We start from the raw sequence: 25129 nt of genomic DNA, 5'->3' as shown, positions 1-25129 counted from the left end.
ATACTCGGGAATGTGCATTCTCCAGAAACCTATGGCACCTAGGAAAGCTTGTGTTTCCTTTTTGCTGGTTGGTGGGGACATAGCTGTGATCTTGTTGATGATCTCAGTGGGAATCTGGTGCCGTCCGTCTTGCCATTTCACTCCCAGGAACTGGATCTCTTGGGCAGGTCCTTTGACTTTGCTCTTCTTGATGGCGAAGCTTCTAGCAGTATCTGGATGATCTTCTCACCTTTCTCAAACAATTCTGCCGCTGTGCTCCCCCACACAATGATGTTATCAATGTATTGCAGGTGTTCTGGAGCCTCACCCTTTTCTAGTGCAGCCTGGATCAGTCCATGGCAGATGGTGGGGCTGTGTTTCCACCCCTGGGGCAGTCGGTTCCAGGTGTACTGCACGCCCCTCCAGGTGAAAGCGAACTGAGGCCTGCATTCTGCTGCCAGAGGAATGGAGAAAAATGCATTAGCAATATCAATGGTGGCATACCACTTTGCTGCCTTGGACTCCAGCTCGTACTGGAGTTCCAGCATGTCCGGCACAGCAGCGCTCAGCGGTGGAGTCACTTCATTTAAGCCACAATAGTCCACAGTCAATCTCCATTCTTTGTCAGATTTGCGCACAGGCCAGATGGGGCTGTTGAAGGGTGAGTGGGTTTTGCTGACCACCCCTTGGCTCTCCAGCTCCCGAATCATTTTGTGGATGGGGATCACGGCATCTCGATCCGTCCGATACTGCCGGCGGTGCACTGTCGAGGTCGCAATTGGCACTCGTTGCTCTTCCACCCTTAGGAGTCCTACTGCAGAGGGGTTTTCTGACAGTCCAGGCAAGGTGCTCAATTGCTTAACGTCCTCTGCCTCTACAGCGGCTATTCCAAAAGCCCACCTGAGTCCCTTTGGGTCTTTGTAATATCCGTTCCAGAGGAAGTCTATGCCTAGGATACACGGAGCATCTGGGCCAGTCACTATAGGATGTTTCTTCCACTCCTTCCCAGTCAAGCTCACCTTGGCTTCCACCAGAGTCAATTGTTGTGATCCCCCTGTCACACCAGCAATGGAAACAGGCTCTGCCCCCACATGTCCCGATGATATCAGAGTACACTGTGCACCAGTATCAACTAAAGCATCATATTTTTGTGGCTCTGATGTGCCAGGCCATCGGATCCACACTGTCCAGAAGATCCGGTTTTCCCGTGCCTCTCCCTGGCTAGAGACAGGGCCCCTCTAACACTGGTTATCATTCCTTTCCTGGGCATACATACTAGAGGTCCCTTCAAGGGGGTCTGACAGATCGTACCCACAAGCTTGGTCACGGGAGATTGAGGCTACCTTCACTTTGGTGGAACTCCCCCGGTTAGAGTTTCCCTCCTTAAGTTGACGGACCCGTGCTGCCAGGACAGAAGTGGGTTTCCCATCCCACCTCCCCATGTCTTCCCCATGGTCACGCAGGAAGAACCACAGATTAGCCCTTGGGGTGTATCCTCTCTCTCTAGCTGGGGATTGTTGGGCGCTGATTCTGGGGCCTGTGACTCTCACGGGTGCTGTATTAACCTTCCTTATCTCCTCCCTCATCTCCTCTTTAAACTCCTTAATCACAGCTGAGATATGAGCCTGCATTGGGCCATTAATCATACTCTCATAATTCCTAAGTTTGTTGGCAACAGAGCCCACTGTCTCTCGGTGAGCGTCAGCATTGATTGTTGCAATGAAAGTGGTGTATTGAGATGGCCCAAGATTTGCCAGACTCCACAGCATTTGTCCTGTACACCTGACCTTGTCAGGGTCATTATTGTGTCGTCCATCCCTCCCAAAGAGTACCTCCAATACTGCCACTTCTCTCAGCTGTTGGATCCCTTCCTCGAGGGTCTTCCAGCGCATTCTATGATGGTGCTCCTGCATTCTCTCCCTGTGGACAAACCACTCCCTGACACTCATTAAGAGCCACTCCCAGAGAGAAAAGGGACCCTGGTTCCCTTACAAAAATCTGATTTATACCCGAGTCCTGGGTCAAGGGTCCCAAGTTCCTTGCCTCACCACCGTCCAGCTGCATGCCTGTACCCATAAGATCCCAAACCCGGAGTAGCCAGGTAGCATAAGCCTCACGCCCTCGTCGCACAATGTCTTTATGCAGATTGCGAAGACTTTCGTATGTCAGGGACTCGGTGATGATAGCAATCTCTGGCTCCCCTGTGGGTTGTGAGGTTCCTCCATTCCTGTCCCTATCTGCAGGGTGCTCTGCTTTCACCTTAGACTTCCTTGTTTCTTCTGGGGCAACTGCTGCTGGCTGTGACTGCCTTTGTGGTTCAGCTGGAACCTGGACAGTTGTAACATCTGTGGGTTCCACAGCTGTACTATTAGACTGTCCCTCCTCAAGGCAAAGGGCCGGTTTCTCACCAGCTGGGGAAATGCACTCCTTCAGCATCTCTCGTATCTCCTTAACCAGAACCCTCACCCAATCTGGGCGGTTCATTTCTGAGGTGGGCTGTGGGGCAGGGTCAGGCTCTGGAGCAGCAGCATCTTGAGTCTCTGGGGCAGTGTCAGGTTCTGCAGGAGCATGCCTAGCCTCTGGTGTAGGTGTCAGGCTAGTTATGCAGGTTAATCTTCCCTTATCTCTGAGTGCTAAATATAACAGGCCTATCAGCAACACCACCCATTGTATGATATCATTAGCACTTAGAGAGGATCTTAACCCTTTGAGAGCTGGTGGAGCAGACCCAAAAAGATGGTTAAAAGGTTGGGAGAAAGTTTCCCCAGGTGCTATTTCCTCGCAGTAGGTACCATTATTAAAGTAACCCCAAAAACATACAGTTAGTGTGTGATAGCTATGAATCCATGTACCTGCCTTCCAGAGGAAATTAAAGATCCATGAATTCCTCACCCAATTAACCCAGAAGCCAAACTTGATAACAGACACAGTAGCCTTAGTTATAGGACCCATTTTTAGATAAGGGTCTGCTAATGGGAAAAGTATAGCTACGATCACATGCCACCCAAACCAAGGTAAACTAGACCACATGGTGATGCTTAAGATGTTTCTACACACAACAGAAAACCAAATTACTTAAGAACTATTAATCCTTTTTCCCTCTCAATGCCCTCGAGCCCCATGTTGATGCGCCAAAATCTGTCTTGGTTTGACAATACAGGAGTCTGTGAAGGAGGGCAAAAGCCTCCTGTGCAATGGAGAAGGTAAACCCACTCCCTCCAAATTACCAGGATTTTTAAATTAAAAGGCTCTCAGGCAAAGATATGGGAATGGGAGTAACAATTCTTTACTAGGAGAAAACTAGATAACAATTTAAAAAGGCAAATGCAATTGGTACAAACAAAACTAGTGATAAAGTCCACAACCTGAGGATTCGGGGTGTTGGTAGCAGTCCGGTTGAAATGATAGCTGCTCCTCTTGCAGTGGATGATGAATTGCAGCTGAAGTGGTGATCTTTAGAAGGGTATAGTTTTCTCTGAAGATCTGGTGGCAGTTGGGCAGGTCTTTGTCTGCGCCGGGGCTGCCTCCGAGCTCCGCCGTCGCCGCCTCAACGCGCTCCGGCCGCTTCTCTTGGGAGTCCCGCTGAAGGAGCTGCTTCTCTGGGAAATCCCGCAAAGAGAGAGCTGCTCTGTCCCCCAAAAGGTACCCCTTTATACAATAAAAGAGTGCTTGGCTTCCCCCTCTGGGTGGGGCATCTCACAATGGGATGGTGTTATGTTACCAGCCCTGCAGTGAGTCAGTCAATGGCCCATTAACAAACCATTACCTCTTTGGAGCAAACCATTGTTCTTGGAAGATATAACAAACCTGCCCAATCTCCAACAGATGGCAAATAGAATACAAGTTTATCTTACAAACCAGGACAATTTTATAAAGCAGTCAACAAATATATAGACTAGAAATTAGATATTCTTTGTAATGAGGTAGGAAATTTTGATGTCTTGTGTGTCTCTTATAATAAATGCTGTTCTCTGTGAGAGTTGGTAGTTTAAGCTGTCTGGCCTCTTGTCAGTTGAATTCAGGCAATAGTTTGACCAGAGCATTAGGCTGACAAAAGGAAACTGCTCAGAGAATCATCTCTTTCTCCACAGTGACCCATGCATACCGATCTGCATCATGAAGTGTTTAGGAGCTCACCTAACTGATGTTAAAAGAAAGAAGTTCTTTCCTGCATTACTTTTTCACAGAATCAAAGACTTGAGGTGATTTATTATTTTGTTGTGTAAAAAGCTGCTTGCAGTCAGAGGGATGAGACAGAATGAGAAGAGGGAAAAAAAGTCTGCTCCTCTCCATTGCAGCACAAGGTCTTGTGACTAAAGTTGTGCTTCAGCAGTCTTTATTTCATTGAGTTCTCTGTAGATTCTCAAAGTAACTAATGTTAAAACAGAGAGAATGTGGAGCAAGACCCACTGAGAAGCTCTGGGAGGGCTTTGCCAAGGGAGCCCCTGGGGTCCTGAGGCTGTGCACTGCACAGCTGGACCCGCTGTGCTGACCTGCCTGGCTTTCTCACAGAACGTGTCACCTCCCTTCAGGAGATCATGTTAGGAGCTGTTAGGCTGACCTGTATGACTTCTCTCCTGCATTATCCCATCTGTCCCAAGGGACAAGGAAGTGTTTGCTTGTTGTCATCACCTGTATCCATGACTAGGAGTCTTCTGGCCTCCAAGCCCCCACTGTGTTTAGACACGTGTTACAAACTTTGGGCATGCTATGTCTTTAATGTTGGTCATTCTTTCCTGCACCCTACACATTTTTTATTTTTTTTAAATAAATAAGCAGCCTATTCTTAGGCCATGTGTCATTCAGTGGTCTTTCTATAGGAGTGAATGTTAAAGTACGTTTATTGCCTCTGAATTTTCCTTGAACTGGTGCTGTACATTAAAGTTGGTTGTCATCTTTCTTACAGGGGAGCTGTAGATGAAATTCCAGCAAATGAAGCTGAGTAGGCAAACATAATCCATTTCAGAAAAGTTTTGATATCAGAAAACTATGCAACTGATACTAGTTTTAGCCTGTTTTAGATATTTAGCAGTAGCTGCCTTAACTGCTGACAAATAAAAGGATTGTGTATGGCATTTGTGTAAATAGCACCTTGCTTCTACTGAGGGCAAGCATGCCAACTTCTGTATTTTGTGTAGGTCTTTGGGTCTGTAGATATGAATAATATGTAATATGTACTTTTGAGCAAATTAAAAACCATACCATAAGCTTATGATTACAGAAAATACAAGATTTTTGTATTTTTTAGTAAAGCTTGTTATGTTTGCAAGATTCATTTCAGACCAGTCCTATTAGTGCTGGAAGACTGTGCTTTATTTATTGATTTGTAGAGAAAATTTATACATGTGTCCTCTATATAAAGAGAATAGTTATCCTTTATTAGGAGCATTTTGTTTACAGTGATAATTTTTTACTAATTTGTAATGTAAGAAACAGCTCAGGAACAGAGCTATGAATCTAAATTTCCCTTTATTCTACTTTTATATGTTCCACATATTAATTTTCTCAGCTTTTGTCAACCACAAATATTTAATGCGCTTCGGTTTTGGCCATACAGCTGACTTTAATCAAACCTGTATTGATGCTGCTGATTATACTATGTTAGTTATGTACTTCTTACCACTAATCTTCGACTCAATTTCTAACCAAAAAACAATTCTAGCAAGTATTCCAAAGTCTAATGTACCATGGAAAATAGAATCAAGGTTGATTTTAGTTATTCAGCTTGATTAGAATAATGAAGCTGTGTTTCCTTTGTTTTGATACAACTCCTTCATAGCAACCGTAGCCTTAAGTTACTAAGATTTCAGTTCTGGGAAAGTATTTGTTGCAATGTTTGCTATGAGTTTAATATTTGTTTTACCAAAGTAAATAATTTGGTATTTCTGTGCTATCACCTGTGGATGTGTGTCACCTAGATAACTGAAACCTATAATATTTCATTATTTTCATTTTTCAGTACTCATGGGTAAGAGAAAGGAAGAAAGTGTTTTAACTCCTGGGTCCCAGAAAAGGCAGAGAAAAGAAAACACAGATGTACATAATGATGAGTCTAATGAAGAAGAAACATTACAATTCTCACCTAATAGTAGTGCCCCTTCACAGCTGGTAAGTATAAAAAGTCATAGAGATGAAGATATAAGAAAAGTTTTGTGCCTATTGAAATAAATGTCTTGGATGTAGGCATCAGTAGAAGATAGTAAAAGAAACTAGGGATACTGTCTGTGGTAAGGACTTCTGCATGAGGTTATTATTTTTCTTTTGGGTCGTTTATAGTTATAATAGATGACAACCAATCATAAATGACAATATTCTGATTTAATAGAAGGAATACTACTGAAGATGCAAAGTAAATGAAGGAAATGGATTTTGATAGAACTGTGGTATGTTTAATTTATGGTTGTAGTAAAGGCAGACAAAATATTTGGAAAACTATTTTATTTACCAAAAGAAGTGCCAAATACTTGTTTATTTTGCATTGCTGACACTTTCAGATATCTGAAAAAAATCTAGTGTTTGAAATGCAAATTTTGATGGAAAAGAAACTTGCAAACAGGAATATTATTTTTTCTGCTTTTCTTTTAGTAGTTGAATTTTAGTTTGATAGAAGACCTTAAAAATTATTTTTGAGATTGCAAATACTGTCCTGTGTATTTAGACTGGACATTAGGAAACATTTCTTTACCAGTGGTAAGACATTAGACCAGGCTTCTCTAAGGGGTTGAACCTCTCTGGGTGCCAGGTGTACACCAAAACCACTCTGTCACTGCCCTCCTTTCCTAGACAGGGGAGAGAAAATACAACAAAATGCTTGTGGTTGAGATAAGGGCAGGGAGAGATCACTCCCCAGTGACTACTATGGGCAAAACAGACTCAGCCCGGGGAAATTAGCTGAATTTATTTATAATCAAATCAATATTTGAAAGATAATGAGAACCCAAATCTTAAAACACCTTCCCTCCACCTGTCCTTGGCTCCTCTTCACTCCCAATTTTCTTCTCTCCGCAACCCAGCAGCAAGGGGAATAGGGGCTTCAGTCAGTTCACTATATGTTGTCTCTGCCACTCATTCCCCTTCAGAGGGAGGAGGCACATTCGTTCTGTGCTCCAGTGTGGATACCTTCCACAGGATGCAGTCCCTCAGGAACAGCCTGTTCCAGTGTGGGTCCCCCATGGGCTCACAAGTCCTCCCAGCAAACTGCTCCAGTGTAGACTTTCAATAGAGTCACAGCCTCCTTTGGGAATCCACCTGCTCCAGCAGAGAGCTCTCCATGGGCTGCAGGTGTATCTCTGCTCTGATGCCTGGAGGACCTCCTGCCCCTCCTTGGTGTCTGCAGAGCTGCTTCTCTCACATACTCTCACTCCTCTCTTCTCTGGCTGCAGTTGCTGCAATTGCAATTTCCCTTTCCTGGCTCTTAGCCTGGAGACACTACTGCTGTTGCTGATGGGCTCAGCCTTGGCTGGCAGTGGGTCTGTCTAGGGGGTGCCTGGGGAATGGAAATGGCTGTGTCAGACATGGGAAAGGTTCTGGCAGGTTCTCACAGGAGCCACCCCTGTAGTTTCCTGCCCCTGCTACCACAACCCAAAGCCAGTACAGCTTCCTAGAGAGGTGATTGGTACCCCAAGCCTGTCAGTATTTACAAGACATTTGGACAATGCCCTTAATAACATGCTTTAACTTGGTCAGCCGACTGTGTGGATCTATTGTCTTAATATTTCACATTGTATTGATAGGAAGTTACTAATAGGGAGAACTGAAAGTTGCTGTGTGTAAGGGATCAGCTTTGGTAACTTTTTATTTTACTAAATAACTGTTCTATAGCAAGCGACTTTACGCAGTGCTGTGAAACCCTTCTGTTTCCTTGTGGCTTGCAACAACCAAGGTTTTATATCATGCACTTCTTATTATGTTTAAAATACATAAACTTAATCTAATTCAAATGCATATATAACTTGAGTTTAATTGTTCATTCTTCAGCCTGATGGTGAGGTTGGGATAATTGAAAGTATCCAGCTGAAGAACTTCATGTGCCATTCAAATCTGGGGCCTTTTCAGTTTGGATCAAATCTCAATTTTGTTATTGGAACTAATGGAAGTAAGTATTAATTCCATAGCATCTTTGTCAAAGAACGCTTCTGTTAATAACGTAGAAGATGTAGTTTTTTTATTTGAAAAAGAATTGCTGGCCATCTTTTAGGTGTGGACAAGGGTTCACATTTGAAATAAGGTACTACACTGGTCTATCCCAGTACTTCAAGGCTGAGCTAGGTCTTAAAATTGGAGATTTTTGCAAAAGATAATGTGAATATAAATATTTTAATTGCTAAATAATGCATAAATTTTTATTTGAATTGAATGTACTTATATGTTTATTATTAAATGCACTATAATTGTCTAAGTGCCTGCAGTGCCCATCACTGAGTTTGGAGAAACTACAGTCGTTTTAGTGGGGGGTTGAAGTATTGCTGATAGTTGCATAATGCTAAACTAGATCTGAAGCACATTCAGCAACAGTCTGCTTCCTGATGGTTTGAGCTTCCCGAGGACATCCAAAATTTTGAGAAGCTGTTGTAGTTATCCTGGAGAAGGAGGGGAAGGTGTGTCCTCTCTTGGTTGGTCTGGGAAGGGTGAAAGGTGTAATTGTGAACAATTGCTGCTAGATGGCTCCCGCAGCCCAGGGATGAGGGTGGTGCCGCGGGCCAGCAGAGTTTCACGGCCAGCGGATCCGTCATGTCATATCATGTCATTTATTGTATCATATCTTATCAGCCAGCATTGCAGAGTACTTCAAAATTACAGCCTTAGCCCAGGCCCCAGAGGTGATAAACACCAAAGTAGGGAGTGAATGCTATGAGGAAGGTGTTACATAATTCAGCTCTGAGAAACGGCACGACAGCTCTGAGAGAAAATAAATCAGCACTGTGATCAGCAACTATTAAGCTAATATCATGAATGCTTAGAGCAAATTTGTTTTAACATACTCTGGTCAGTTATATCAACCTGTTGAGCCCCACATTGGGTGCTTGAAAGGGCTGTTGTCATTTAATCCCTTTAGGCAAATAAATATCATACAGCCACTCACTCACTTCCCCGTGTCCCACAGTGGGATAGGAAGGATAATTTGAAAAAGGTAAAACCTGTGGTTTGGAGTAAGAACAGCCTTATAATTGAAATAAAATGAAATATAATAATTACTGTAATGAAAAACAGAAAGAAAGAGAGGAATAAAATGCAAGAGAAACAAGTTATACATAATTAAGTTGCTCACAACCAGCCCATCTGTGAGCAGCAATCAATGTCTCCTGCACAGCATCCCCCAGTTTATGCGCTGGGCATGGCGTTCTATTGTATGGAATACCCCTTTGGCCAATTTGGGTCAGTTCTCCGGGAAAGACTCCCTCCTGCCTCTTGTGCACCTCTCAGTGGCAGAGTATGAGACACTGAAGAGTCCTCAACTTTACTGCTTAGCAACAACCAAAGCATGAGCATGTTATCAGCATTATTGTCATGCTGAACCCAAAACACAGCACAAGCTACTAGGTAGAAAAGGACCTCTATCCCAGCTAAACCAGGACATAGAAACTAGTATAGGAAAAGGAAGTGATACCTATTTATACCATCTTGTTTCTTCTGGAGAAAGAATTTAAAAAATAAACATAAATTTTGAAAGAGAGCTCAAAGCCTTTCAGATAGTTAGATAAATGATAATGTGTGTTTGATTTCTTTTGTTGTATGCATGTTTTCAGTATGCTTTTAAGAAAGGGGAGATTCCTTCCTTCTGACCTATGACATTTTTTGCTAAATAGAAGTAAGAAGTTGGCTCAGCATGTTGTTTTTTTTTTAGGGAGAACCTTGAAAATGGCAGATACTTTACTAGCATTATTGTTATTTTATTTGTTCAATAAGGGCGGAATTTGGACTTCTAATGCATGAATTATATAGCAAGTCAAAAACTATAATATGGGTGGAGTAGAAATTACAATATCTTCTTTTTAAAACAAGTTCAATGCTTCAATTACAGGTGGAAAAAGTTCTGTATTAACAGCACTAATTGTTGGACTTGGTGGAAAAGCCACTGCAACTAACAGAGGTTCCTCGTTAAAAATGTTTATTCAGAAAGGAGAGACGTAAGTTAAACTTTAATCTAAAAGTTGCATTTGTAGTTGTGGTGGTTGTCATTGACATTAGCTTATGATTTTCTGTTTACACTAATTTTCTGCATCTTCTTATAAGATCCACCAGCCTTGAATGAAAAGCATAATGCTGAAGAGACCATATTTAAACAACACTCTCCCCTTGCAAAAAACCCGCAAACCCTGAAAACAAAAAACTTCAGAAGTTTTAACACTAGTATATCATTATTTCTGAATGTTGTATTTTGAAACCAACTGGAAATTAAGCTCCAAACAGCTGGTCTCTGTCCCCTTCAGTGAGAGAGAGATAAAGGTAGAGATTATGCATTGAAATAAAAATGTGCTGAAAAAAGCCATCAATGAGATAAGGAAAACAAATGCTAACAGCAACAATACTAATAACAAAAGTGTATAAAAGAGGGTGTTTGCAAGTAGAAATGCTCACTGAGTCTGACTCAAGACAACTGTACCACAGCCCGAGTCAGACTTCTTCTGAGACAAAGAAAATGGCAAATGGAAGTGTTCGTGCCCCTGTGGTGAAAAAAAGGGAACATTGGTGCACAAATCATCTGCACCCACATTCCCTCCCCAAGCCCAAGACGAGAAAAATAATGACACACCAACCCCAGCATAGGACTGGAGCCATCCCACTGCTTCACTTGCCATCCACATTCCCTGGAATAAAGGAACAAAATGGTGGCAGTTCCACTTCATGCTCTCCTTCTCTTCTAGCTGAAGCTGTGGCCCCATGGATGATGTGTGGGGCACAGAGTAACAGCACTCAAATGGCTCTGGGTTCTGCCCCTCACAGTAATGGCAAGAAGATAAGCTCTGCCCTACCTGAAACTTAGACACTGAACTAGTTCACATAGTCGTAGGTTCTCTATATTCCCTGCTCTTGTGTATTACTTCCACTCTGCAGTTGAATATCCTACAGAAAAATGAAGTCCACTAGAAGAATTCATAGCTGACTAGTTATCATTGTTTTACAAGCAGTGAGGTTAATTATTTTTCAATCTTTCTGGTGATGTGAATGAATATAAAGACCTTGACTTACACCTGGATATTTGAACATTCAAGATGTGGATTCATGTCTGCTCTGAGGGTGGAGATAACATGTTTAGGGAAACCAATAAAAAGATAGGAGGTTTGTGAGTTTATATTTACATGAAGCTGTTATTCAGAGTCCCATTCTTTTAATTTCAGAGATGCATAAGAGTAAAATTGTTATAGTACTTGCCTTATGAATATGAAGTTAATGTTTCAGCACTCACTGGAGAAACAAGAAATAGGAATTTGGAGCTGAAATCGCATCTCATCTTTTCTAGAAGAATGGCTTAAGTATTCTGCTATTGAATACTTTGGTTAAGCTGTAGAAGCCAGGCAACTGTTTTATACAGAAGCCAATTTGAAAAAAGAACTACCAAAAAGCAGCTTGATTCTGTGATGTAGAATGAGGGCACTCATATGAGAAGGGAAGATGGATGAAATCTCTCACAAATATTTGATTTTGGCTCATTATTTAGGTGAAGCATAGGAGGTGCAAGCAGTCAGTGTATGGCAGCAGTGTGTCTGTCATAGTTATGGAGACGAGGGCTGGAGTTTCTGACAGTATTTGATTCCATACCACCCACATCATGGCAGGGCTGTGGTGTCAGCATGAGGAAGATGGGGCCAAAATCAGTTTTTGCTTTTCCCAGGTTCAAGGGGAGGGGTGTGTAGGTTTCAGGGTCAGCCCAACAGACTTCGCCTGTCTCTGCCACTGGGAGTCTATCCTGGTTTAGAGACAGATTTAGGAGAAAACACTCTGGAATGAGTGTCTTCTCTGAAGGGAATGGCTTCAGTAATCCCTTTTGCCAATAAGAAAATGAATACCAGCGGGTGAAACTAAAAAAAACCCTGTTTATTAACTAACTAAGTGCCTGCATGGCATGAAAAAAATTGAATAAATGCTAGATATTGAACTTTCAGAACCTTACCCCCGCCCCCCACACCCACACTGCAACAAAAGACCTCGGAATTCTAGGGGGAGAAATAAACAGGCTGGCTGCATGACAGTGGCAGGACAGAATGGTGGCTGGCTTTTGTCTCAGGGAAGAGGAAAAAATTAATGCAGTGGCTTGGGCAAAACAGATGGGAACCTGCTGGTGTTGGTCCTCTCCTCACTGCAGATGAAGCTGGTGGATTTTGGTGTCCTTTTTCTTGTTGATTCATCTTTGCCCAAGGTTTTGGGCTGGCTGGAGTGACCACCACTGCCACTCTGAGTGGTTATCTGATCTTGGACCAAAACCAAGCTGAAACAATTCAACAAAACAAAACAAAACAAAATAAAACAAAACAAAACAAAACAAAAAAAAAAAAAAAAACAAAAAACCTGCAGAAGGATTGCTGCTGCTGTCCAGTAGAAAGGTGTGGTGGAGGGGAAAAAGGACTTCTTGCTTAAGCTACTAAGAATCGCATTAGCTAAGCAGCAAAGCAACTGCTGCTCTCCACAGCATCCGGCATGCTGGGGAGTGAGCCTTGAACACCAAGTGCACACAGGGGACCCAAAGGCTCGCACCCTCCTCTGGACCCACCTTAAAGCCACAGCAGCCATTTTTGGCCATAAAGCAGACAATCAGCAATAGAGCATCATCATGATCTCGCCCCAAGACACGGCCCCTTTCCCCTTCCTCCGAGCCACGGCTTTTCGGCTTGGTGCTGAAAGACAGCTCCGGCGAGCGCAAGGTGCCGCTGAGAGAAGAAAAGGGAGGGAGCAGCAGCGGCCGGAGCGGAGCCAGCCAAGCCGTGCGGAGCCCCGCCACCCGCGCCGCGGCCGCGGCAGCAGCCGTGCAGCACCGCCGCGGCAGCAGCCGTGCAGCACCGCCGCGGCAGCAGCCGTGCAGCACCGCCGCGGCAGCAGCCGTGCAGCACCGCCGCTGCAGCAGCCGTGCAGCACCGCCGCGGCAGCAGCCGTGCAGCACCGCAGCTGCAGCAGCCGTGCAGCACCGCCGCGGCAGCCGCCGTGCAGCACCGCAGCTGCAGCAGCCGTGCAGCACCGCCGCGGCAGCAGCCGTGCAGCACCGCCGCGGCAGCAGCCGTGCAGCACCGCCGCGGCAGCAGCCGTGCAGCACCGCCGCGGCAGCAGCCGTGCAGTACCGCAGCTGCAGCAGCCGTGCAGCACCGCCGCTGCCAGAGCTGCGAGCGCTCCCGTCCCCTCGTGTGCAGTCAGGCCCAGGAAAAGGGTCCCTGACCTGGCTCAGGGCCCTGTCAGGTCCCTCCAGGCTCTGTCTTGTCGCTGGTTTTCCGCTGTTTTCGGGCTGGGGAAGAGGAGAGTTAAGCCACGAGCATCCCTGACACGGTGCCTTTGGTTTCTCACGCACTTACATGGCCCAGCACGAGGCCAGTTGCATTTTGCCTTTGTCTGAGAAACCATGCCAGAGGCTGTCTTGGGGAAGTGTTTTTGTTTAGTGGTGAATACCCTTCTGTGGGTAAAACACTCTGTTTTGTACACTCCTACTAATATTGTGGTTTTGAGATTTTGCAGTAAATTGTGATTCCGTTTTGTAATCTCTACTGTTGTTTCCTCCACTGTGGGAAGGAGGTGGAGGAAAGGGGACAGCTTGAGTGGGTTTACTTTTCCTGCTGGGTTTTAAACCAGCGATGCATCTAATCCTGTTATGGCTCAAACCAAATGAATACATGTTTTTCTGATTCCTACTGTGACTTGCAGCTGTGACTTGTAGGACACAAGACAATTTATACAGAAAATTGAAATGTTCTGATTTTTTTGTTGTTATTTTTAGATTTGAAATTAATTTCAGGGGATTTTTTATTTATTGTATTTTATATTTTTTTAGTTCTGCAGATATTTCAATAACTTTGCGAAACCAAGGAAGAGATGCATTTAAACCAGAATTGTATGGTACCTCTATTACTGTGAATCAGCGCATTAATCAGGATGGAAGCAGAACTTGCAAACTGAAAAGCAAATCTGGTCGGTGGTAGTTTGCTTTGTTCTCAGTCTTAGAAGTTCTCTAAACTTGTTCATGGCTTTGAATGCCTTGATGTTAGTGAAAGATGAAGTTTCTCTTTTCATATAATCACTTAAGGATGATGAAAATGTCTGGTTTTTTGTTTTTATCCCAAACAAAGTATGTCAAAAGCAATTATGTATTTTTTGATATGTATTATTTAGTATGTCAGGTATTTGTTTTTACAAAAGTCTTCTTGCATGATGAGGCTGAACATAGTTTTTAGTCTTTTTTGAGGTTTCATTGAATTTGCTGATTTATCTAAATTCTGCACAGAGGGTTTATGAGGCAAAGAAGGACTTCAATTAGTTGAAGTCTTTCTGTGCAAATTAAAATATATTGAAAAAAATATAATTAAAACAACCCCCTAACCAATGTTTCTAGTTTAGGTCTAAGTCTGTGTTACAAAAATATGGATTTCATTTTTTACATTTTCTGCAATGAAGAAAATACTCTGGGACATTGTACCTGTTGATATTTTTCCTTTGTTTTTTTAATCACTAGGGACCATAATTTCTTCAAAGAAAGAAGAACTCATAGGAATGCTGGATCATTTTAATATACAGGTAGTTGTTGTAGTGTTTAAATTCTGTGCAATTTAAGAAGACATTGGTATATGATATTATAATTCTTCCATTAAAAAGAAATGTACCATTCCTTAAAGGAGAGAGTTGTACCTCTTCCATATCATTTAAAGATCAAATTCATCAGCAAAAAGAAAATTGAAATATATAACTCATGCAATGCAGAATAGGATTCTGTCCCAGACAGATAAGTATTTGTTGTCATCTTTGAGCTGTTGAGTCATGTGTCCTATTGATGAAAGTCTGGACATATGTAGGTTTCTTTTGTATCTGGAGAGTTTTTTTCTGCTGATTATTTCAGTTCTTGCTGTTTCAGAAATTTGAATATGATTTTTCTGCTAATTGATTAATAAAAGATGAGGTAGTGCTTATGAATTTTAAAATACTCAACTTACTTAGAATTTCAAATAATAGAAATTTCAGTTAGTATGTATTGATTTTATTTTGTGCCAACGTCTGTAAGAGTATATGAGTCAATTAATTGCATTTATTGCACTACATTGACACAACAAGAATTTCTATTGCTGATTTTGTTAAATAAATGGAACTTACAGGTATTGTTTTTATAGAAGTCACGTATCCTCTTGGAAGCAGTTCCTTGGTTGTCCTTGCTACAGTTCTATTTTGTATTTGATAATAGCTGAATTTTTAAATTTTCTCTTTGTTATTGGTTTTGTTTGTTATGTTTTTGTTTTTTTGAAGATGTGAGAAGATTCGCAAGCTTCATTTCACAACATTAGCTCAGTAATAAGTTGCAAGATTGAAACAGGGTGCTCACTTTCATGGATTTGCAGTTACTTGCAATTAAAATTAAAAAAAATTGTTTATTTTTGCAGGTAGATAATCCTGTGTCTGTTTTAACCCAAGAGATGAGTAAACAGTTTTTACAGACTAAAAATGAAGGGGACAAGTACAAGGTAAGGAAAATAATATAGCATAGTCATAAAACTTTAAAATACTGATTGCAAATTTTTAGAGCATTTGGGAAAAAAAATCAAATCCCTTAATTTTAATTCTCTTTTTTGGGCTATCTCAGGTAAGTAGCTAAATACCACACAACCACTTGCTCAGTTCCATTCTGTGCTGCCCCCAAGCTTGGGATGGGGGAATGGGAAATGGAGAGTAAAAGTAAAAAAAAAAATTAGAGAGATGAGATATAATTTGTGTAATAACTGAAAGCTGGAAGGAGAGAGAAATAAAGTGAAAGAGATGCAAAGAGAATCACTCACCGCCTCCTACTGGTAGTCTGAGGCCCAACCAGTGCCCAAGCAAAAGATGGCTAATCCCCCTAAACCCTCTCTTACTTCTTTTTATTGCTGAGCTTGACTTTGCTGGTTTGGGCTGGGTTAGAGTTAATTTTCTTCATGGCAGTTTGTATAGGGCTAATTTGTGGATTTGTGCTGAAAACAGTATTGATAATGAGGAGATGTTTTCCTTATTGCTGTTTTTGTAATTGCTGAGTAGAGCTTACACAGAGTCAAGGCTTTTTCTTCTTTTTCCACCCCACCAGCAAGGAAGCTGGGGGTGCACAAGGCTTTGGGAGGTGTCACATCCAGGACAGATGACCCCAGCTGACAAAAGGGATATCCCAGACCATATGGCATCATGCTCAGAGCTGGGGGAAGAAGATGGAATTGGGGGACGTTTTGAATGATGCATTTGTCTTCCCAAGTCACTGTTAGGCATGATGGAGCCCTGCTTTCCTGGGGATGGCTGAACACCTGCCTGCCCTGGGAAATGATGAATTAATTCCTTGTTTTGCTTGGCTTGCGTGTGCACTTCTGCTGTATTATACTATTTTTATTTCAACTCCTGTATTTTCTTGCCTTTACTTTTCTGATTCTCTTCCCTATCACACCCCAGGGGAAAGTGAGTAAGTGGCTGGGGCTAAACCATCACAATGACATTTTCTGAGGTGGCGTATCTCTTTGGCTGCTTGGGATCATCTGCTTGGTTGTATACCTCCCCAGCTTTTTGTACACCCAGCTGGTCTATTCACTGAGAGGACACAGAGTGAGAAACAGGAGGCCTCAGTGCAACAGCTAAAATAGGAGTGTATAGTCAGTATTTTTTTGATCACACATCTAAAATAAAAAACTGTAACAGTTGCTGTAAAGAAATTTAACTCCATCCCAACCAGAGCCAGTGCACTATCTGATTGCACCAATCATCCACTTGCACAAACAATATTTTTGAAGATTCTTCTCTCCAAAGAGATGGATAAATTTTAATTTTAGGGCTCTGCTGAGTTAGTTCATTATTCAGAAATACCCCTATCGGAAATGAGTGCTTTAATTTGCCCAAGAAACCACTGGCACTGCTATCAGCTAAAGCAGGTTTAATACTAAAGTGAAATTGTGGCTAAGTTGGTTGGCAAGGTTCACTCTCCTACTTATGCAGATGCACAAGAGGAAAACTGGACTAAAACCTGAAATTAATCTAAAACCAAAATCAGCCTAAAATGATCTATGTGTGTATTAGAATGAGAAAAATGTAAGGATGAAAAGGAGTAAGGGAGAGCTTCTCATTAAGTCCCATTAATGGACCTACTTGCCAAACTGAGCTGTGGACTTGACCACAGTTTAGGCCTGAAGGTTTTGACAGTGCATTAATTTAACAGTACTTAATTAGTAGCCTGCTTTCAACAATTTGACTGATGATTCTTAGAGAGTTTACAATAGCACAATGGTAACTCACTTGTAGGCCTAATTTTCTTACTAATCTAAGTACCTAAGAATCTTAAGAAACATTCATACTACAGTTGCTATACTATGTACACACTTGTATGTAAGAAGACCTTAAGATATGTACAAGTTGTGTACTGTAAAAATTTCCCTGCAGCTCAGAGAAGTACTCATGTCAAATGCCTTTGAATCTTCTCAGTGGGTGAAGGGTGAAGCCCTGAGGAGTTGGGGGTGTCAGCCCAGGCTCTGTCAGCTCCTGGCAGCAGTCCTCCAAGTAAACTTGAGAGTTCTCTGCCTCACAGTGGTGTCTCGCTCAGAGGGGGATGCTGTCACAGCCCACTGTGGTCCAGGAGAACTCAGTGGGTCTCACTTGGGACCAGTGTTCATAGGTCACAGAGGGTGGGCTTTAGTTTTGACCACAATTTGAGCCAGTAACTTTCTTTGAAAATTCAGTAACAAAAATGATGTTCCATTTGGGTTGTTAGTCAGGCAACAAAAAGAAATTTCAAAGGCTCTTCATTTAGAAAGAGGAGTTTGTCAGACAGTGTAAGTTCCTGGGAGTAGAGTGTTTCTGATAAACTGAAGAGGAGCTGAACCCAGCTTCTGTTCATCAAAGCTGGGGCTACCAAACATTTCAGATATCACACTGTGGCCCGAGGAGGGAGTGGAAGTTGTACTACCACAACCTGACAAGTTTTTTCACTTTGGATATCATTCAACATTAAGGATGTTGGGATGAATGGTCATTCTGTCATAATTATTGAAGGTCCACTTAAGTAAGGTGCTGATCTCACATCTACTTCTGTTTATTCCTTTCTAGTTTTTTTTGAAGGTAACTCAGCTGGAACAAATGAAAGAAGATTATTCATTTATTGGGAAAACAAAAACAAATACCCGTGTTCAGATAGAACAAGGGGAAGAGGTATGTAAAAGTTAAAGAAATTATTAGGACAGATCTGAGCAGTGAAGGAAGTACAGGAGTAAAAGTGCATAGTTTTGGTTTTATTAGATCTCAGTGACATTAAATTTCACAAACCCCAAATCTTTCCAAAATTTTATACAATATCACAGCTTTTTGCAACCCCTGTTTTTGAACCCCTGTTTTTTGAACCCCTGTTTTTGAACCCTTTTTTGAACCCCTGTTTTCTTTTTCAAGCGTCTTGAAGAACTTAAGCAGCTTTATTTGGAGAAGAAGGAAATTTTCAAAAGCATCGCATTTGTGAATGACATGCAAAATCGTCTCAAAGATCTGAAACATCAAATGGCGTGGGCAGTGGTAAATGTCTTCCTAAAATATGTTTGTTCATATGAAACATGCTTCATTCCCAGTCTGCTGTGCATATGCTAATACAGGCTTCTTTAGGTGAGTGAGATGGAAAAAGAAATAGAGCTGCTCAAAGAAGGTATCAAAGCTGAAGAAGAAAATACAGAACTCCTTCAGAAGGTAGAAGAATGTCAGGTATGTATATTGTCTAAACCATATATTACTCTAGCTGTAGTCACCTCCCAAGTCAGCAGCCTGTGCCATTGCCTCACCACCCCCACAGTAAATAATTCATTCCCTATATCTAACCTAAATTTCCCCTCTTTCAGTTTAAACTCATTATTCCTTGTCATATCAATACAGATAATGAAGAGTCCCCTCTCCAGCTTCCTTCGCCCCCCTTCAGCTACCCAAAGGCTGCTATGAGGTCTTCAGGCTGAACAGCCCCAAAGTTTTTCAGTCTATTAAAACTCCTCCAAACTTTCTTTGTTAGCCCTTATTTTCCTTTTTTAAAAATGTTTTTATGGGTTTTTTTCTTTCTTTTGAAAAGTATTTGTTTCATAATTGAGGCATTTTTTTCTTTATGGTCAGCATGTCTATGTAGCGATGAGGGAAAATTGTCTAGATGCTGATTTCGTTTCTTTGGATGTCATGATTCTTTACCTTATAGTATTAAAAATCCTGTGTTTGAATAAACCTTGAGATAGAAAAAAAGGTTGCTGTCTACATCACAGATTTGGTACTCTGTTGATTTCCCAAGAATGAACATTTATGAGTTTTCATCTTAGTATATCCATAGTGACAATATCTTGCTCTTTTTTTTTAAACCCAACAGAACACATTCAATTGTTAAAAATTGTAATGTGTCTGATGAATTCCTTTGAGAGATATTTGTCTTGTAACATTAAGAGGTTTTGAAGAAAATTTTGTTCCATTACTACTTGTTTTGTTGTTTTTTTTCACCAAAGGTAAAAGTGAATGAAGCAGAAAAAAAGTACAAAGCAATACAAGATAAATTGATAACAGTAAGTGAAGAAGCACAAGCCCTTCATCCTCAGTGTATTTCTTTGAAGGCTGAAGTGCAGGCGAAAAGAAAAACAGTCAATGAAACGGAGGTAGGCAAAAAAAACCCTTTCAAAATTCATACCAATTTAAAGCTATAAATGTGTCCGTGCTCTACCCATCTGTAATTCTACACCTATGTTGTTCTTGAGTCCATGGTGAGTTCAGAAAAGGTTCAATTTCCTGCCTGACTGGCAAGTAGTGTCTGTTCAGGAGCCCTGGTGTTTATGCCTTTACATAGTTACTAAAGAGTGTTAAGCTTAGGTCAAAATAAATAAATAGATGTAATTTTTGAAAATCAAGTTATGTTTGTCTGGTTTGATGCAGTTCAGTATTTACTCAAAACTGTAGTTCTTTAGGAAATTATTTCTTCTGTTTCTTAAACTTCTGTATCCTACTGCCTCAATAGATCGTTTATAATCGTTCCAAAACGGAGTTAAAACGTCTGGGAAAAGACAGTGAACAGCTACATAAACGAATTGAAGAACTGAAAAGCTGGTAAATACAGATACAGTGATTATGGTGTATGTTTATTAAGATCTAGGTGGAAAAGAAGTGAGCTTTTCTGATTAATGAGAAAACCTGCAGTGATAAAAAATATTATTTAATCTTTAGCAGGGTCCAGTTAAATACCTCAGTATTTCTGATCCTGCTTCTTTTCATACTAAGATTTTGACTAGAATGTCAAAAGAATAGGCCATTGTGTAACAAAAATGGGGGTTTTTTGTTTGTTTTTGGGTTGTTTTGTTTTATTTTGTTTTTTGTGATAATAGATATTCTCTAGCTTCCATGATAGTGCAAAACAAATATGTCTTAAACTAAATGCAATAGGAATATAACTGGGAGGAGTTACATATGATTAGAAAATTAAAAAAAAAATTCATTATTGCTATGTAAATCTTGCAACTTAACAGAATCTTAAATGTAACTGAATGAGTAAATCTTCTGTATGCTACAAGTAATGAAATTGATGTCATGTAAATAATCATTATGTTTTTTAAGATATGGATGTATGTTCTTTTTCTAGTGCTAATCAGGATTCAGAGCCTGAGAAATTGGAAAGACAAAGGAGAATTGCACACTTAAGGGAACAGTTAAAGGCATTCCACAATGAAGAAATAATGATTGGTCAGCAGTTGGATCAATTTCAGCAGGCTATATCTAAGTGTAGGGAAGAACATTCTAGACTCAGGTAAGTTATGCTTTTTTGTAATTGTTTAGCTCTGTTTCAAGTTAGAGAGAATCCTTTCTTTTCAGTATCCCTTCTAATGTACTTGTGATCCCTGAGGTGTTAGGCTCCAGTTTATTTTTCACATTATAAGAGAATAGATACACTTAGGAGTAATTACTGCTTGTATAGTTAAGGCAGCAGATTCACAGAGGTTTTGAGGCAAAGTGGTTCAAATACTAATTTAGGCCATACCTAAGATAGGGAAAACAAAGCACTCTGGCTTTGATTTGGAAACCTGAACTTGAACAATGATTAGTAAAGGGGATTATGGCAATGTCAGTTGTTGTATTAAAGGATTTGAGAATTGTTCCTTATTGCACCTGGTGTATTAATCTAAATACCTCTTATCAATTATTGTAACCAGTGTATACTGTGTGTTTTGTTGAAGATCTTTGAAGACAGTGAAATTGAAACATATAATTAGAAATAAAATAAATTTATTATAATTTGTTAGAAAGAAAAATGTCTTGTAGAACTGTTGCAAAGTAGTAATTTTCTCTCTTGCTTTTTTTTTCTCATGTTTCTTCAAACTATAAAATAATTATTGCATGTGTGCACCTAACTTTACATTGAACTACTGATATCTTGATACACAATGCTATTAGTAATTGCAAAACAAGGCTTTATAATTATTTTAGTGCACTTTAGGCTCTGTAAATACGGAAAAAAAAAATCTGTTATCTTAGGAGAGAAAGCAGTGAAGTGCAACAAGCACTGGATGCCCAGCAGAAACAGCTGAGAGACCTGAAAGATAGTAAAACAAATGCTTTGAAAAGATTTGGACCACATGTACCAGCATTTCTTGAAGCAGTTGAAGTAGCCCATAAACGAGGACAATTTAGAAAGAAGCCTCTTGGACCTTTAGGTAAGAATAATTTCTGAAACATATTTTTTCATGGGATATTTTTGTACTGCTAATGTAAATAGTGGTCTTTTAGAAAACTTTGTTCTTTGAGGAACTTCAGATATATCTTTTTCTGCTGTACTTCCTGGACTAAAGGTTTTACCTGGGTAGGTTATCTTTTGCTTCAGTTATGCACTCACTAACAGCTACTGGCTTTCCTCATTTTCCAGTTGTTTTTGTTTAGGTATTTTACAATGGTAAACTTTTGGTGCATCCCTCCAACTTCCCCACATCCTCAAGGCATCAGAGAACTGTGCTTTGACTGCTTGTTCCTCAGTGGTTAGCACTGTCCAGGTCTTAGACAGATTTTGTTCAAAATGCCCAGTGGCTGACTTGTGGGTTTTTCAAACTTGAGATGTTTTGCATGGAACTGGTCAGACAGACCCAACTGAGATTTTCTTGGGAATCTGGCTGCTAGTTGTCTTCTGTCCAGCTCTGATAATGGTTGTTATTTTCAGTTTGTGAATGGGAGGAAAGGTTTCAGCATATTCTGGATGTAAAGTACATGGCATATACCGCAGGGTAAAAATATGTGCTACGGAAGACAGTTGATATAATGGAAATCTTCATGTTTGTTTAATTTGCAGTATAGTTGTTCCAAAGCCTTCATCCTTAAAGCATTAAATTGTTGACAAGCTATCTTTGCCTTGATACATTTCTGCTAAGCTACCATAAAATTGGTACCCTAATGGAAGAAAATATAGACCTGCAACTATGTGTAGGTGTCTCTAGGCAGAGAAATTATATGTTTGTGTTCTCAGGTCTGTTGTAGAGTCTTTTAACTTTTAGTCAACCTCTTAATTTTTTTTTTCTACCTATAAGAAGGATTTCTTTTAGACTCTTAAAAAAGCCTGCAATACAATGAAACAAGAACCTTGAGTGGTAAAAATGCTCTACTGAATGTTTTGTCGTGGAACACAGCACCTAAAGCCTTGCTTCTTATGTTTATTTAGGTGCTTTGATTCATCCAAAAGATCCTGAACTGATCTTGGCTATAGAATCCTGTTTAAAAGGCCTCCTTCAGGCATTTTGCTGTGATAATCATAGCGATGAAAGAACTCTCCAGTTACTGATGTCAAAATATTATAAACGTGGACATAGACCTCAAATAATTGTAAATAAATTTCAGAATAGAGTTTATGATACTAGTCAGAGGTAAGTATGTTTTCAATTTTGTTGCTTAGCCTTGATGGTTTAAAAGAACTATTTGTAATTTTTTTTTTAAGAATCTCATGTGAGTTTTATGAATGGTTAGTTTTTTCTTTTTTTCAGAGGTGTTTATCATCCAGAATTCCCATCAGTTCTGACAGCATTGGAAATAGACAATCCAGTGGTTGCCAATTGTTTGATTGATATGAGGGGTATAGAAAGAGTCCTGCTAATTAAAGTAAGGCTTTATGCTTCCTATTATCTAAGTAATGTGTAGAGCATTTATGATATCTTCACTAGTAGTGTCTGTAATGGATAAAAGAGGTAGAGGAAGTTTTGCTCTCCTTTCTGCCTGATGTGTTTCAGGACCTTCCCTGTTTGTTTCTGGGTTGCCACTACCTTTCTGGACCTCTAAGTGGTGTAGTTTCCCAGTCTAAATAGTCCATGTTAGGAGACAGAGCCTCCTAACTGCTGGCTCTGTCTCATGTCTCTGTTAATTGGTGGGTTCAGGATGTGCTGCTTTTAGGTAGTCCAGAAGTTACCAAAATTTCCAACTACTCCTACTAGTTGTACCTAGCAGCTGGTAGCTAAGTTTTCTGACACTATCTGATTTCTGCTCTTAATTGATTTTTGATTTTCTGTTAATACTGAAGATACCAACTCCTGCAGATAAGATTACAGGCAAAATATTGTATATATTTTTATTTAGAGAAGGCAAGGTGTTCTCTAAATAAGCAGAACTAATGATCCTTACTTTTTGTGAATTTTACTTTTCTCCAAAATCTCTTGTCCCAGTTTATCCTCTGACATTCTTACTTGAAAGAGGCAGTTTGTGTTTTATCTAAAGCAGAGCTGACTGTTTATCAAGCATGGCTGTCACTGAGTGGGTTACTTGACAGCTGAACTTTGTAGGCTTTTCTCATGGCAGGAATGTTGGGATTGTTCTTCTCCTTCTGCCTGAACTAACCAGTGATTTTCATAACATTATTATCTTTGAGCCCTAACTGAACAATTTCAACTAAATCTCAAAGAAGTATTCTGTGGAAAAATGGATACATTGGAATAGATAATACAATTGCCTTGGACAATGGCACTTGTGACCACTTAGTCTGGCACTGTCAATGTTGGGTTTTTTTGCCAACATGTTTCCCTGAACTTTAGTTTAATATTGTTTGATATCTTTCATACTTCGCTTTGGAAGCTTGTTTCCTCTATGTTTATTTTGCTTTTGACAGTTGAATATATCTGTGCATAGTGACCTTCTGGTTAGTGATTTTTTTTTCCCCAAGGCAAATTCTAAGGGACTGATTAGACTACAGAATGACCAGTTAAACTTAGTGGGTTCTTGAGAACATAAATGTCCTACTCAGCTAAGAAAAGTAGATTCTTGACATTACAGGTAATTTTCACATTCATCTTTTCATTAGGAATTGTAATTATTTCTGGGTGAAAACATCTAGACAGCTTTTAAATTCTTATCTTAAATTAGGGTTGCATTTCTGCTGGTATTATAAGGCCATTTTGTTTTTCAGAATAACCGGAGGGCTCGTGAGGTAATGCAGCACAATCGGCCCCCAAGAAACTGTAGAGAAGCTTTCACTGCTGAAGGTGATCAAGTATTTGAACGACGCTATTACTCTTCCAATTCTGCCAGACCCCAGCTCCTAAGTCAAGATGTTGAAGCAGAAATCAGGTTAGCATCTTGTAACGTGTTTGTAAAAAGTGTGCTTGTTGGCATGAATAGTGGAATATATTTGTCTATTTGCACATACACTACTCTCTAGCCTCTTCATTTTCTTTCTGAGATTTACACTTCCTTTCTGAGAATTCTAGAAAACCTTTTAATTTCAGTGCCTTTTTGTGATAGGAAAAAAACTTGTGTTGTATTTAGTTATCTTTCAGCTTGTGGCATGTAGATCTTACCCACCAAACAGGGATTTTCTGTGCTCAATACTCCAGGAAATCTAGCTACCTTCTTTTTTATGCTTGGTCAAAAAGTGTATGGGGTCAAGGCTGTTTCTTTAAAAATATAATACTTGAACAGCGATGTTCAGCCAAAGTTGTTAGCACACATCCTCCTGTTGGTTTCAAACTTTGCATCTGTGTTTCCTCAGGCTTTTGACTTC

The 25129-nt window shown here is 40.5% G+C and overlaps 1 protein-coding gene across 3 annotated transcripts in view; it reads left to right on the top strand.

Moving 5' to 3' along the window:
* The window catches only part of SMC6 (structural maintenance of chromosomes 6), a 44767-nt gene that overhangs the window by 6365 nt on the left and 13273 nt on the right, over nt 1-25129 (top strand). For 2 of the 3 annotated variants that reach the window (XM_021525368.2, XM_077782441.1), the window contains 16 exons: nt 5939-6087; nt 7957-8074; nt 10001-10106; nt 13952-14088; nt 14630-14691; nt 15546-15626; nt 18214-18315; nt 18550-18669; nt 18757-18852; nt 19626-19772; nt 20129-20217; nt 20747-20911; nt 21637-21815; nt 22808-23009; nt 23127-23241; nt 24536-24696. In XM_021525368.2, the coding sequence (XP_021381043.2) occupies nt 5944-6087; nt 7957-8074; nt 10001-10106; nt 13952-14088; nt 14630-14691; nt 15546-15626; nt 18214-18315; nt 18550-18669; nt 18757-18852; nt 19626-19772; nt 20129-20217; nt 20747-20911; nt 21637-21815; nt 22808-23009; nt 23127-23241; nt 24536-24696 (2024 nt within the window). In that variant the 5' untranslated portion in view covers nt 5939-5943. Of the gene's footprint in view, nt 1-3151; nt 3183-5938; nt 6088-7956; nt 8075-10000; nt 10107-13951; nt 14089-14629; nt 14692-15545; nt 15627-18213; nt 18316-18549; nt 18670-18756; nt 18853-19625; nt 19773-20128; nt 20218-20746; nt 20912-21636; nt 21816-22807; nt 23010-23126; nt 23242-24535; nt 24697-25129 lie in introns of those variants that run through there. The other variant, XM_077782442.1, reaches the window with a different exon arrangement.

This window comes from Lonchura striata, chromosome 3 (genome assembly GCF_046129695.1).
Source record: "Lonchura striata isolate bLonStr1 chromosome 3, bLonStr1.mat, whole genome shotgun sequence".
In the NCBI taxonomy this organism is placed as follows: domain Eukaryota; kingdom Metazoa; phylum Chordata; class Aves; order Passeriformes; family Estrildidae; genus Lonchura; species Lonchura striata.
The sequence above is the reverse complement of the archived record's forward strand: the minus strand, read 5'-3'. Positions and strand labels throughout refer to the sequence as shown.